The sequence below is a fragment of the Rhinatrema bivittatum genome, chromosome 1 (genome assembly GCF_901001135.1).
Source record: "Rhinatrema bivittatum chromosome 1, aRhiBiv1.1, whole genome shotgun sequence".
NCBI classification, from domain to species: domain Eukaryota; kingdom Metazoa; phylum Chordata; class Amphibia; order Gymnophiona; family Rhinatrematidae; genus Rhinatrema; species Rhinatrema bivittatum.
The window spans coordinates 311,507,453-311,520,329 of record NC_042615.1 but is presented as its reverse complement, the minus strand read 5'-3'; the positions used below and the strand labels follow the sequence as shown (position 1 = coordinate 311,520,329).

The 12,877-nt window shown below is 39.8% G+C and overlaps 1 protein-coding gene across 1 annotated transcript in view; it reads left to right on the top strand.

Annotated features, from left to right (window-relative positions):
- METAP1 (methionyl aminopeptidase 1) overlaps positions 1-12,877 on the top strand; it is a 129,470-nt gene that overhangs the window by 30,488 nt on the left and 86,105 nt on the right. The window contains exon 2 of the mRNA XM_029597407.1: positions 12,503-12,554. Coding sequence (XP_029453267.1) covers positions 12,503-12,554 — 52 coding nt within the window. The remainder of the gene's footprint in view (positions 1-12,502; positions 12,555-12,877) is intronic.

The following is a 12,877-nucleotide window of genomic DNA, read 5'->3' as shown; positions in this document are numbered from 1 at the left end:
AGAAAGACAGACAGACTATAAGGTCCTTGTAATAGCTATTTATGCTACTTTAGGAGGCCCACCTAGTAACTCGAGGTGAGGTTTAGGTAGTAGTGTAGGGGTTAGTTTAGCCTCTCCCTCTCCCTCAAGGCTGAGAGAACATTGTACAGATTTCATCGCTGCGTGAGTTTCCACACTCCGAAAGACACAAAATCTTCACAAGAGTGCACTGTTCTGTTCATACGTCTCACTCTGCATGTAAAAGTGGCCCCTAACCCCTACACTACAACCTAAACCTCACCTTGAGGGGGCCTCCGATAGTAGCATAAATAGCTGCATACTATGGTGCCACCCCCAGAGTCTCTCTCTCTCCCTCTCCCTCTCTCGCTTAAGAATGCCCACAATGGAATTGGCATTATGGGCATATCGCATGACATAGTTATGTTCGGCATGTGCAATATCATGCATTATAGCTTCGCGCAAGCCCACTTTTACAAAATTCCCTCCCCTTTTAAAAATTAGCAATACACCATGCGTTATGGTGCTTAATATTTTTGTAAACTTGATCATATATATCACTTGTTCTTTCCTTTCTCAGATTTATAAATATATTAAACGCACTAGTCCCAGTACAGATCCCTGAGGCACACTGCTGTTCTACCTTTCTCCAATGAGAAAACTGACCGTTAGTCCTACTCTTTCTTATTTTTTAACCAGTTTGTAGTCAATAGGACATTGCTTTTTATCCTGTGACTTATTTTCTCAGCAGTTTCTCGTGGAGGACTTTTTTTAAACACCTTTTGAAAATCTAATTCATTACATCCACTGTCTATTTTAACCCCTTCAAAAAATGTAGCAGATTGGTGAGGCAAGATTTTACTTATGTAAATCCATACTGGCTATGTCCCATTAAACCATGTCTTTCTATGTGTGTTTGGATTTTGTTCTTTAGAATAGTTTTTATGATTTTTCCCAGCAGTGAAGTCAGATTCATTGGTTTATAGTTTCCCAAATCACCCCTACAGACCATTTTAAAAATTGGCATTATATTGGCCACCCTCCAATCTTCAGGTACAATAGACAATTTTAATGATAGATGACAAATTACTAGTAATAGATCTGCAGATTCAATTTTTAGTTCTTTCAGAACTCTAGGATGGTAACTATCTGGTCCAGGTGATTTGCTCTCTTTAGTTTGTCAGTCTGCTCTATTATAGCTTCCAGGTTCACTGTGATTGTTTCAGGTCCTCTGATTTATCACCATCAAATATCGTTTGCTGGGTAATTATAGGAATTAGTTTGGGGAAGAGGTGAAAATGTGGTTAAATTAATCTTAAGTTTTTATGCTTAAAAAGGAAAGCCAGGTAACTTTAGTGTGTGCTCTTGAATAAAACAAAGGAAAGGTACATAATTTTTTAGTGTCTCTCTTCCTCCCTCCCACTCATCTCTAAGCACATTCTTTGATTTATAGGCTCTTATTCCATATAAGAAATAAAAAGATATTTTCATATTGAAAATCAATCAGGGATTTATTTGACACAAGGGAGTGACCCTTCCCTTTTCAATAGATTACTGTCCCTGTTCAAGTCATTGCCAAAGGAGTAGCCTAGTAGTTAGAACGCAAGCTATGAACCAGGGGAGACCAGGGTTCAAATCCCATTGCTGCTTGTTGTAACCTTGGACAAATCACTTTACCTTCTATTGCCTCAGTTACAAACCTGGACCTAGATTCATCATTTTGCTATAAATTTCCCAAGAACAGCACCTGTGACTTAAAAAAAAAAAAAAAAAAAAAGCATGGTTAGTGTGCATTGTGGTATCTGGAAAATTACCCTATTTTACTACATTGCATAGGTATTTTAGTGAAACGCGCATTAAATTTATTATCACATTTTAGGCTGCTGCTAGCAGGAAAGAGAGACGGTTTATAAGGCTCTCATAAGTAAACTATTTATACTACTGTAAGAGGGGCAACTAGTAACTTGGGTGAGGTTTTGGTGGTGGCTGAGGTTTTGGGGGGCAGTTTTACATGCACAGTCAGAGATTCAAGCAGCACAGTAGACATCATTGAAGATTTTATGTGATTTTGGAGTGATGAAAGGTACACAAAGATGAGATTTGTACTCTTTACCTAACAGCTATTGAGCTAGGTTGAGAGTACAATGTACAAATCTCATCTTTGTGTACCTTTCATCACTCCAAAATCACATAAAATCTTCACTGATGTCTACTGTGCTGTTCGTACCTCTGACTGTGCATGTAAAACTGCCCCCCCCCCCCCCCCAAACCTCACCTTGAGTTCAGAATGGTCCCTCTTACAGTGTTCTAAAAAGTAGACTGTGTGCCTCCCCAGAGGCTCTCTCCCCTTCTCTGAAATGGGATTTGCTATATTTATTGCAAATCCCATTTCGGGCATAATGTACAGCATAATGCCCAGAAAAAAGGTGTAGTTATTTCTGGCGTTAAATTGTGCAATAGTGTGCGTTATGCTATCGCACGCAACATTAAACACCCCTCATTTTTGTAAAATATGCCCAAACTCCTCCCTTTTGACTAAATTTAAAAAATTTGCATACACATCTCGCTATGTGTTATTTATCACATGCATTATGGCGTTATCGTGGGCATTAGGGCCCTAACGCGCGTGATGATGCCCTAACGTGATTTCATGAATGACCCCCTTAGATTGTATGCCCTCTGGGGATAGGGAAATACCTACAGTACCTGAATATATAATCCACTTTAAAGAGCTGAAAAGTGCAATAAAAAAAAAAATCAGATCAGACATTCATTTGAAGGACTTTATGTATCCCTACTCCTAGGCATCCTACATTAACTAAGAACTCAGCAAAATAAAGATGTAGACAGCAATCCAGCAGCAAGATTGGGGCCTTCCAGTCTTTTGTACAGAATGCCACATGTTTGATTATTTACTCTGGAGGCTAGAGTGGAAAATTTGGAGGAGCAGTGGAAGATCTGGAGGAGCTGAGGAAGACAAGCATATAGAGGAGGCCTTCAGGGGCATAGTGGCTAAGTCCCAACTCCAGACTGGCATCCCCCTGTGCGGCCTAGGAGGAGCAAGGTCATATGGATAGAGAGCATCAGCTTGGTGTGGCAGGAAGTGATCTTGTAGCTACAGCCTGCACTCCATGTGCTGCATTATCCTCTTGCACAGAGGATAGGCCTTTAAGGGTTTGTGCCCAGAGGGAAGGTCAGCTGTCATAATTCCTAATTATATTATTAAGAATGTAGATAGCTGGGGGCCGGCGAATGTGAAGATTGCTTAGAAATTTACCTGCCTGATGTGAAGATGCGGCCCTCACACATCACCTAGATAAGATTTTAGACAGTGCTGGGGGGGAGCTGGTGGTTGTGTGTGTGGATACTAATGACATAGGAAAGCCAAGTTTAGGCTTTTAGGCATCAAGTTGAAATCCAGAACCTCCAGGGTACCATTCTCTGAAATGTTCCCTCTTCCATGTGCAGGACCCCAAAGGCAGGCAGAGCTCCAGAGTGTGGATGGGACAATGATGCAGGGAAGATGGATTTAGTCGTTTTAAGAACTGGGCAACATTTTGGGAAAAGGGGAACCTATTTGAAAAAATGGGCCGTACTTTAACGAGGGTGGAGCCAGGCTGTTGGCACTAACCTTTAAAAGGAAGGTAGAGCAGCTTGTAAACTAGAACAAGGGGGAAAGCCACTCAGCAACATACAGTTTAGAATTAGGTATCTTTGAAAGATACTAAAAAAAAACCCATCCTGATAGCAAAAGTAGCCCATGTGCCTATAAGCAAAGAACAGATAGCATTAAAAGATTCCAAATTATTCATTGACTGCTAGGAAAGTTGTATATACAAATAAAAAATGTACTTTGAAATATCTGTATGCTAATGCCCAGAAGTCTAAAAAGTAAGAAGAATTAGAGGAGCCAATATTAAAATATATATGGCTATGTAAGTTAGCCATAATAAGACTTATCTGCTAACTTACACGGGATATTCAGTGACACAGCAGTGCTGCTAAATATACCTGAATAAATTAAATTAGCCAGATAACCTTATCCGTCTAACTTTAGTCCTACTATGGGCCACATCTGACTTATTCGACTAACTGACCTAGATAAGGCTCAATAGCTGGATAAGTAGCGATAAGTTAACCAGATAGGTAGCACTGCCCAGTTATGCCTATTGCCCACCCACTGACTATACAGCTAACTATCCAAATATGTCCCTTATCCACCTAAGTAGTATAGTAGATATTCAATAGCAGCCACTTAGCCAGATAAGTCTTATGTATCCGGCTAAGTAGCATTTGAATATCTACTCCATAATGTATTGCACTACGTGGAGGTAGACATAATTGTCATCTCAGAGACCTGGTGGAAGGAGGATAACCAATGAAATACTGCCACACTAGGATACAAATTATTTCACAATGATAGGGTATATCAACTTGGCGAGGATGTGGTGCTTTTATGTGAGGATGTCATGAAGTTCCTGCAGGAGACTAAATGCACAGTAGAATCTTTGAGTGGAAATTCTTTGTGAAATGGAGAAGAATATAGCAGTGGGGGTATTATACCATTCACTTGGCCAAAATGAACAGATGGATGATGAAATACTAACAGAAATTAGGGATGCTAACGAATTTGGCAGCATAGTAAATGGGAGATTTCAATTATCTGAATATTGACTGGATAAATGTCACATAAGGACATACTAGGGAGGTAAAAGTTTCGTGTTGAAAAAATTACTGCTTCAAGGAGCAGCTGGCCTGAGAACCAACGAGGGGGAGTCATTTTAGACCAACTTCTTAGTGGAACACAGGATTTGGTGCAAGAGGTTACGTTAGTTGGGCTGCTTGACAACTGTCATAACTCAATGTAGTGACTGGAGGGGGGAGGACATTAAGTAAATCTACTGCTCTGGCATTTAACTTTCAAAAGAGAAACTTGGATAAAATGAGGAAAATACCTCTTACCTTCAAGGCTTCCAGCATATCATCCTGCACTGTGCAGCATCCAAGGGCTGTGTGTAATACTTCCTGCCATCAAGACCTCCTCTTATAAGCCCTGCAACCTGGACTTCCTGGGATATTGGCTGATGACATCATATCTACTTTAGTATGTAAGGAAGTATTAGCCAGTGCCTCAGCAGCAGGTTTTCCTGTGCTATGTTGCTACTGGTCCTGCCTTGCTCAGCATTGCTTCCATTCTGCCCTGCCCTGCCTTGCCTTATCTTCTAGTCAGCCTATGCTCAGACTGTTCTGTTGCTGACCCAAACTGCTTTTTGACTCTTTGCATAATCTCTGCCTCTCCTGACCTCTGTCTTGGACCATCAAAGTCCTGCTGGCAACCAGAACCCAAAGGCTCAACCTGAGGGGGGAGGTGGCTGATACAGGTGAAGACCCTTGTCCCGTCTCTGCGCCTTGGGGTGTATCTGCTGTTGCCTGCTAGGATCTGGTCTGTGTCCGCATGCACCAAGGCGTGTCAACCTATCTGCAGCCCAAGGGCTCACAACTCCTGGAGCATGCCACAAAGGTTAAGTGTTTACATTGAGCATGGACATTGTTTAAAAATACCATCTTGAAATCACAGAACAGATGTATTCCATGCATTAAAAAAAGTGAAAGGAAGGCAAACCTATTACTAGCATGATTAATAGATGAGGCGAGAGAGGTTATTTTAGCCAAAAGACTTGCTTTCAAAAATTGTAAAAAAAAAAAAAAAAAAAGGATCCATCTGAAGAAAATGGGAAGAAGCCTAAGCATTGGCAAATTAGATGTAAAACATTGATAAGGTAGGCAAAAAGCAAATATGAAAAGAAGCTGGCCATAGAGGTGTAAACTCATAATAAAAATGTTTAAATATACCCAAAGCAGGAAGCCTGTGAGGGAATTTGTTGATCAAGGGGTAAAAGGGGCACTTAGGAAATAGAAGACTACAGCACAAAGACTAAACAAATTCTGTGCTTCGGTGTTGACTGAAGATGATGTTGGGGAGATACCCGAGCTGGAAAGCAATACTCGCAAGTCCTCTTCAGTCACCAGAAAACTCTTCTGCTCTCAATTATCCCTTAGCACTTAATTCCATCTAGAAGTGCCCAAAAACGGCATGACAAATGTGAGTTTTATATATAGATAGATATTTGCTTGTGTTTGGTCTAGTAACTAGGTTCATTTTGCATATTTTGATTACTCTGAAAACTAAATCTCTTTGCAGTGTTTGAGGCTTTTGAGTCAATGGGAGGATGTTCATTTTTATGTAACAGAGAGCTGAAGTGGCCAGGAAAAGGAGAATGTGGACTATCTTCTTTGGTCACATTCAACGTTGCATGGCATAGGTGAATATCTATATTTTATCAGGGTTACCTGCCTTGTTGATCCTAAAAATAACGAAGTATACTTTCCTGTCTGTTTTACAGAAAGCAGTAGGTCCTAGCCAGGGTCTTTGTCCTCATGTCAAATATGTAGCTCTCATTTATTTACATTGGTTTTATAACCAGCAGAGACTTGGAACTCATCCAGAAGATGACATTCTAAGATTTTCTAAATATAGCAAAGTCAAGTGTCATTGGGTATGAAGCTATTTCTGGGTTATGTCCTTAATGTTAAGATGCTCTTGGATAGCTTCTGCTAAGCATTTTAATCACTAACGTAATAAGAGGAAGATGACAGCTACTTCTCATTCTCTGTGAAATTCAAGAGGCTGAGATACTTCCCATTTACAACTAGAGGTCAATTGGGTTTATCCTGGAAATACGCAAGTTAGCAAAGAATGCTCTAGCAAGGGCAAGAGGAAACACTGTATTATTCTAATTTTTGAAGGAAAAGAAGGCTTATGAGATCACTATGTCTGTATCCTTTTAATAACTTTTGTGTTTGTACTTTTCATACCAAATTTTAAGGGCATGTCAGGGGGAATATGAGGATTCTGACAGGGGTAGTAATTTTTTTTTTGATCCACATATTCTAAGAATAAATATGCACGATTACTGTTCCCTATTATAGGGAGTCCTTGAACTTGAGTTAGAAAAGGTTCCTGAAAAATGTGTCTTAAGTGAAAACCAATTTTTCCCTTAGAAGTGATGTTCTATATGGGGGATTAGTTCCAGGGTCATGGCCCAGGCCCCATTTTCACAAACGTAACCCTACCATCTTTCTACCCCTCAGGTACCAAGGCCATAGTGTTCATAAAGTGTATCTTTCTCTGTTCATTATTGCCAGTCATTTTCACTATACTGTGTTTAGGAGGTGCTGGGCATTGACGTCAGCATGGCCCAGCCAAACTCTTGGCACTCCATGTGCCGGAGGCTTTAAAAACACAGGAAACCAGATGCAGCTTTGTATGCATGAATACATAACTGAGCCAAGCCAATGAGGATCAGAATAATAGGAAATGACGCAGAAAGATAGGGAGGAGACAAGCTATAGATGCATTTAAAGCTTAAAACCATAAGAGGGGCAATATTTGCCCTTCTCTGGCCCTCTGGAACCAGTCTTCTTGTCACCATCAACAGGAACATTTTTATTTATTATTTATTTTATAAGTACATGCCATACTGGGTCAGACCAAGGATCCATCAAGCCCAGCATCCTGTTTCCAACAGAGGCCAGTCCAGGCCATAAGAACCTGGCAAGTACCCAAAAACTAAGTCTATTCCATGTTACTGTTGCTAGTAATAGCAGTGGCTATTTTCTAAGTCAACTTAATTAATAACAGGTAATGGACTTCTCGTCCAAGAACTTATCCAATCCTTTTTTTTTTTTTTTTTTTAATTATTTCTTTATTGAATTTTTAACAAACTTACAAAGTATCCACTTTGAATAAGTAATATGGTTTGACAAATTAAGAAAATTACAATTCCAGAAATAACATCACAACCTTCTATATTCAGAAAATCACATTATAATTATATCAAACCCTTTAGACCCCTATCTCCTGGGGGGGAGGAGTAACTGCAAATTAAAGGAGACAAAGGGAAATACAAAAAGAAAGGGATGAATTCCCATAAGGAAAAACGTCATGCTAGGCCAAATACACATTATAAAGACTATTTGTTGTTAATTTTTTTTTATATTGTTTTAATGTTATATTGTTTTACTGTACCTCCCGCCTGAGTTCTTTGTAAACCGGCATGATGTGTTTCATGAATGTCGGTAAATAAAAGTTAAATAAATAAATAAAATAAATAAATATATATTGCCTATTACTGATGGTGTTTTCTTTGCTTCTATAAAATTCTTTAGCTGTTCGGGTTGATAGAAAATATAATTATTCCCTCCATGTTTTATCACGCATTTGCAGGGGAACCACAAAAAGAAGGTTGCCCCCACTGCTAGCGCTTCATTTTTCAATGTCAGGAAATTTTTTCTCTTTGCCTGAGTCACTTTAGTCAGATCGGGGTAGATCCTTACATTTCCACCCATGAATACGACTTGCATTTTTTTAAAATAAGCACGCATTATCTTCGCCATATCCAACTCGTTAAAGAAAGATATTAACAAAGTTGATCTTTCAACTATCTCGAATGTAGAAGTTTCCAAGAATGTTGTCAAATTCTCTAAAGCATTTGATGGCACTTGCACTTGCTGGGTAGTACGAACCGGGAGGAAATATACTTTATCCAGAGGTGGGAGCTGGTCGGAGGAAATTTCTAAAGCTTCTAAAAGGTAGCGTTTCAAAGTCATTCTGGGCAATTCTCCCATCACCCTGGGGAAATTTAAAACCCTCAAGTTTAAATGCCTCAAATTATTCTCAACAAATTCATGTCTTCTATTTATATTTCCACAGTCTTGAATTAATGTTGCTTGAACTTGTTTAACCTGTTTTATTTCCATATCCAAGTCCAGTTTTCAAGCCCGTGGCTGTCAGTGGGTTTGAGAACAGACGCCGGCAAAATTGAGCGTCAGCTGTCAAACCCGCTGACAGCCGCCGCTTCTGTCAAAAAGGAGGCGCTAGGGACGCTTTTACCCATCCTATTGCCGTCATTTTATAGACCTCTACCATATCACCCCTCTGCAGTCTCTTCTCCAGGCTGTGAACAGTCCTAATATCTTTAGTCTTTCCTCAGAGGAATCAGTCCATCCCCTTTCTCATTTTGGTTGCCCTTCTCTGTTCCTTTTCTAATTCTTTTTCTTTTTTGAGATGGGGTGCCCAGTACTGTACACTGTGTATTGTCAGAGGCCATGATTAAGGCACATTTCACAAAGGGTCTGAGGTATGTAAATATAGGTCAGAGAATGACTTGTCCAGCGTCCCTGCTGTAAAATGAGCCAAGCTATTAATTTTTCTTCAGTTACTTTTCTTTTTTTCTGGTGTGTAGCAGCCACAAACCACAAGATTGGTTTTGCCTTTGTGACTTGTCCTGTCATTTTATAACCTAGAAGAATTTTATGGACTCCAGAAGCTTTCTGTTCTGATGTTCCTAATTATAACACAGAGATGTGAAAAAGTAATGTGTAGTTTTGCTGTCTGAGAGAATTTAGTGATGTGAAATAATGCTTTACACGGCCAGCAGCTAAGTTGTTTACACCCCCCCCCCCCCAAATACAGAAAAAAAACATGTTTTACATTATTTAGGGCTCAGTGTGTGCCAAGAGAGATGCCATGTTCCCTCCCTGGCACTACCATCTGCCCCTGCAAATCATGAGGCTGACTTGCATGTCCACCCCACCTTCTCTGGATATGATCTCTTAATTTGTTACCTGCCACAAACAGTGCCACTGTTAATACTCACCCAGGAGTCAGATCTTGTAATCATTCTGGGCAATATTTTGAAATCCTCGGCCCAGTGTATGGAGGCAGTCAAAAAAAAAACAAAACAAAAAAACAAATGTTAGATATTATAAGGAAAGGAATGGAAAATTAAAACCCAGGATATTTAAAATGCCTTTGTATCAGTCCATTGAGCAATCACATCTTGAGTATTGTGTGCCATTCTGTTTGCCCCATCTCAAAAAAAGATATAGTTGAGCTAGAAAAGGTACAGAGAAGGGCAATCAACATAATAATAAAGGGGATGGAATGGCTCGCCTGTGAGGAAAGGCTGAAGAGGAGTTAGGGCTTTTCAGCCTGTAGAAAAGATGCTATGATAGAGTCAATAAAATTGTAGTTTGGGTAGAACAGGTAAACTGGGAATGCTTATTTACCCTTTCCAATAGTATAGAACTAGAGAATGCTCCTTGAAACTAATAGGCAACCCATCTACAACAAACTGGATTATTACTGCTGTATACAAGGTCCGTCTTAACACTCAGGGCCTTGGAGCGAAATCTGTTCCCCACCCCTGACAGAGAATCTTGGAGCTCAGAGAGAGAGAGATGGGGGGACTTAAGAACTGTACTGGAAGTTTGAATATCTTTAAGCCCCATGGATTTGAGGGTGGCCCATGGACCTCTCAGTGAAGACTTAGGCCCAGGGATTAAGTATATTTGCCACATTGAGTAACCATGGAAAAGCAGCATATAAATTGAATAATTAAATAAAATAAAACCTGTGCCTGATTTATATCTTTGAGGTATTCAGATGGCTCTCTTCCTTTGTCTTTCCTCTCTCTCCTCTATGGTGTATGTATTTGTCCTTAAGTCTCTCTCTTGTCAAATAACTGTTTTTTGCAGAACCCTCTGCATTTTGGTACCCTGTCTCTTGACTGCCTCAAGCTTGTCTATATTCGTTTGGAAGAATGGCCTTCTGAACTGGACACACTATTCTACCAGAAGTCTTATGAACCTCTTGTACAGAGTCATCTCTCTCTCTTTTTTTTTTTTTTTTTTGCTGTTTTATACATCTCTCGTTTGCTCTGGCCATCACCCTGTCACACAGTGTCACTGTCTTGATCATTAGATATGAACGTCCCAAGCCTTTTTCTTGATTGATACGTCGGCTTCTCATCCTCCATCCTGTACCTCTCCCATGGATTTCTGCACTTAAAATGCATGACTGTTTCAAATTCATAATTAACAATTAGCATTAGACCGTTCCTCAAGCTTTCTTAGAATTTTGGTGCAAATACATTTTGTGCATACAGTGATTTTTTTTTTTTGTATGTGGTCTTGTACTTTTTTTTTTTTTGGTGAGATTCCTTTGAATGTGATTCTCTTTAGTGTATAACCCATGATAGAATTGATGCTTATTGCCTATCTGTCTTTCCCCGCCATCATCTTGCTTAGCCTGATAAATTTAATATTCTGCCTTTCTATTCGTAAATCAATGTCGTCTGGCTCTCCCTGTCCCCTTTTACCTTCCCTTTCTGCTCTGGCCCCCCCTTCCCTTTGCTTTTCCCATGTGCTGGGATGTCGTTGGATACCATTTATAATGCAAATGGCACTGCAGAAGTTGTTGCTGAGTTAGCGTTTTGCACTTCTGAATTTCCTGATGCTTGTACTTTTGGCATTCTAACTATAGCATTCCTTTGTGCAGCAGCAAATATTCAGCGTTTGCCTTTAATTTTAGTGTCTGTATTGTGCTCCACATAATACTGCGTAGCTACAGATACTGGCTCTGATGGTCAGAACAGGGCTCATATGGGCACTAACTTTAACCCGGAGGAACACTGGTGTTCATATTGACGTTTGGGGACGCCACACCACCATGAACATCAGCAGTAAGCATCATCATTGTCATAGCAGTACATACACTATAAACAAATCAAAGATCTCATCTAATTTTAAGAGCTGAGTGTTGTCAGTTTGTGTTGCTCTGTTCAATGCCCTGTGAGTATTGTCTTTTGAATCACTTTAGATTAGTAGCTCTAGAAGACGCTTATCCAAGATTTGGAAGAAAGGCATCTCTCAAGCAGTTTCTCCTGGTCTGCAACAATTTTTCCACTGGCATATCTGCTATTAGGTTTTGGGTTGTGTTTTTTTTTTTCCAGGTGGCTTCTAGCAGTATTGAGTTCAAGCCTTTTGTTATTGGGTTTTCTGTAAGTTTTGCTTCATGTTTCTTTGTCACCATCTAGAAACAAAATAAGATGCAGGACCTGCGGTTTGTAATCATAAATTTCACTCTTTTTGCGAAACGTTAACAGTACCGAATAGATAAGAGAAGTATTGCAATTCAGGCCATGAAAAACTGTTATCTCTAACTTGAGCTGTGGGCGCATCGTCCCTGATTATGAGTGGACGAGTTATTAGCCTGTGTCTATGCACAGCATAAGCCGAACCTGTTGCGGGCCGGCGGCTGCTGAAGCAATGGAATCGCCCTTGGCTTTCTGTACAAAGCGCAGAGAGATGCCCGCTGTTGTCGTTTCACATGGATGTGCTAGAAGTGTAACCAAGGGGAAAATATGATACACTATAGAGAAAAGGGAGGAAAAAATGAAATCAAAAGGAAACATTTTAACCAGTTTTCACTGAGTGAGGGGATGTGTGTCGCCCGTTTTCCTCTGCTCTCATGTGTATGCGCTCACACTTTTGAAGGGACAGAACATACATTAATAAGTTCTGTATTCTTATTTATTTATATTCCACCTTTTGGCACTTCTGTTCAAAAACCTAATTTTTTTTTTTCCTTTGTTTCTTTTAGGAATGTTTTAAGGGAAGCTGGGCTACCCATAAGTTGCTACACAAAAAAGCAAGTAAGTAAATATATTGATCCTTATGCCTTCCTTTTATTTATTTTTTTTCTCCTCCAGTCCTGTTTAGAATTGATATGCCAAAATGACAGATTTTTACTTCTCAAGATAAAAACGAGATGGTGTCTAACCCTAAGCAGATACTGGCCACCTTGGCTATGTTTTTTTTTCTGTCTGCTGGTGCCATTACCAGAGTCTTGCTCTGTGTTATCTGTCTAAGGTGAGGTGAATTACGGGGCGCTAGCACCAGAGTGAGATAAAACAAATCCCTTTGTTCAGGATAAGAAATAGTGAGCAAAAAGAATACATTAGTTTATAATAGAGGA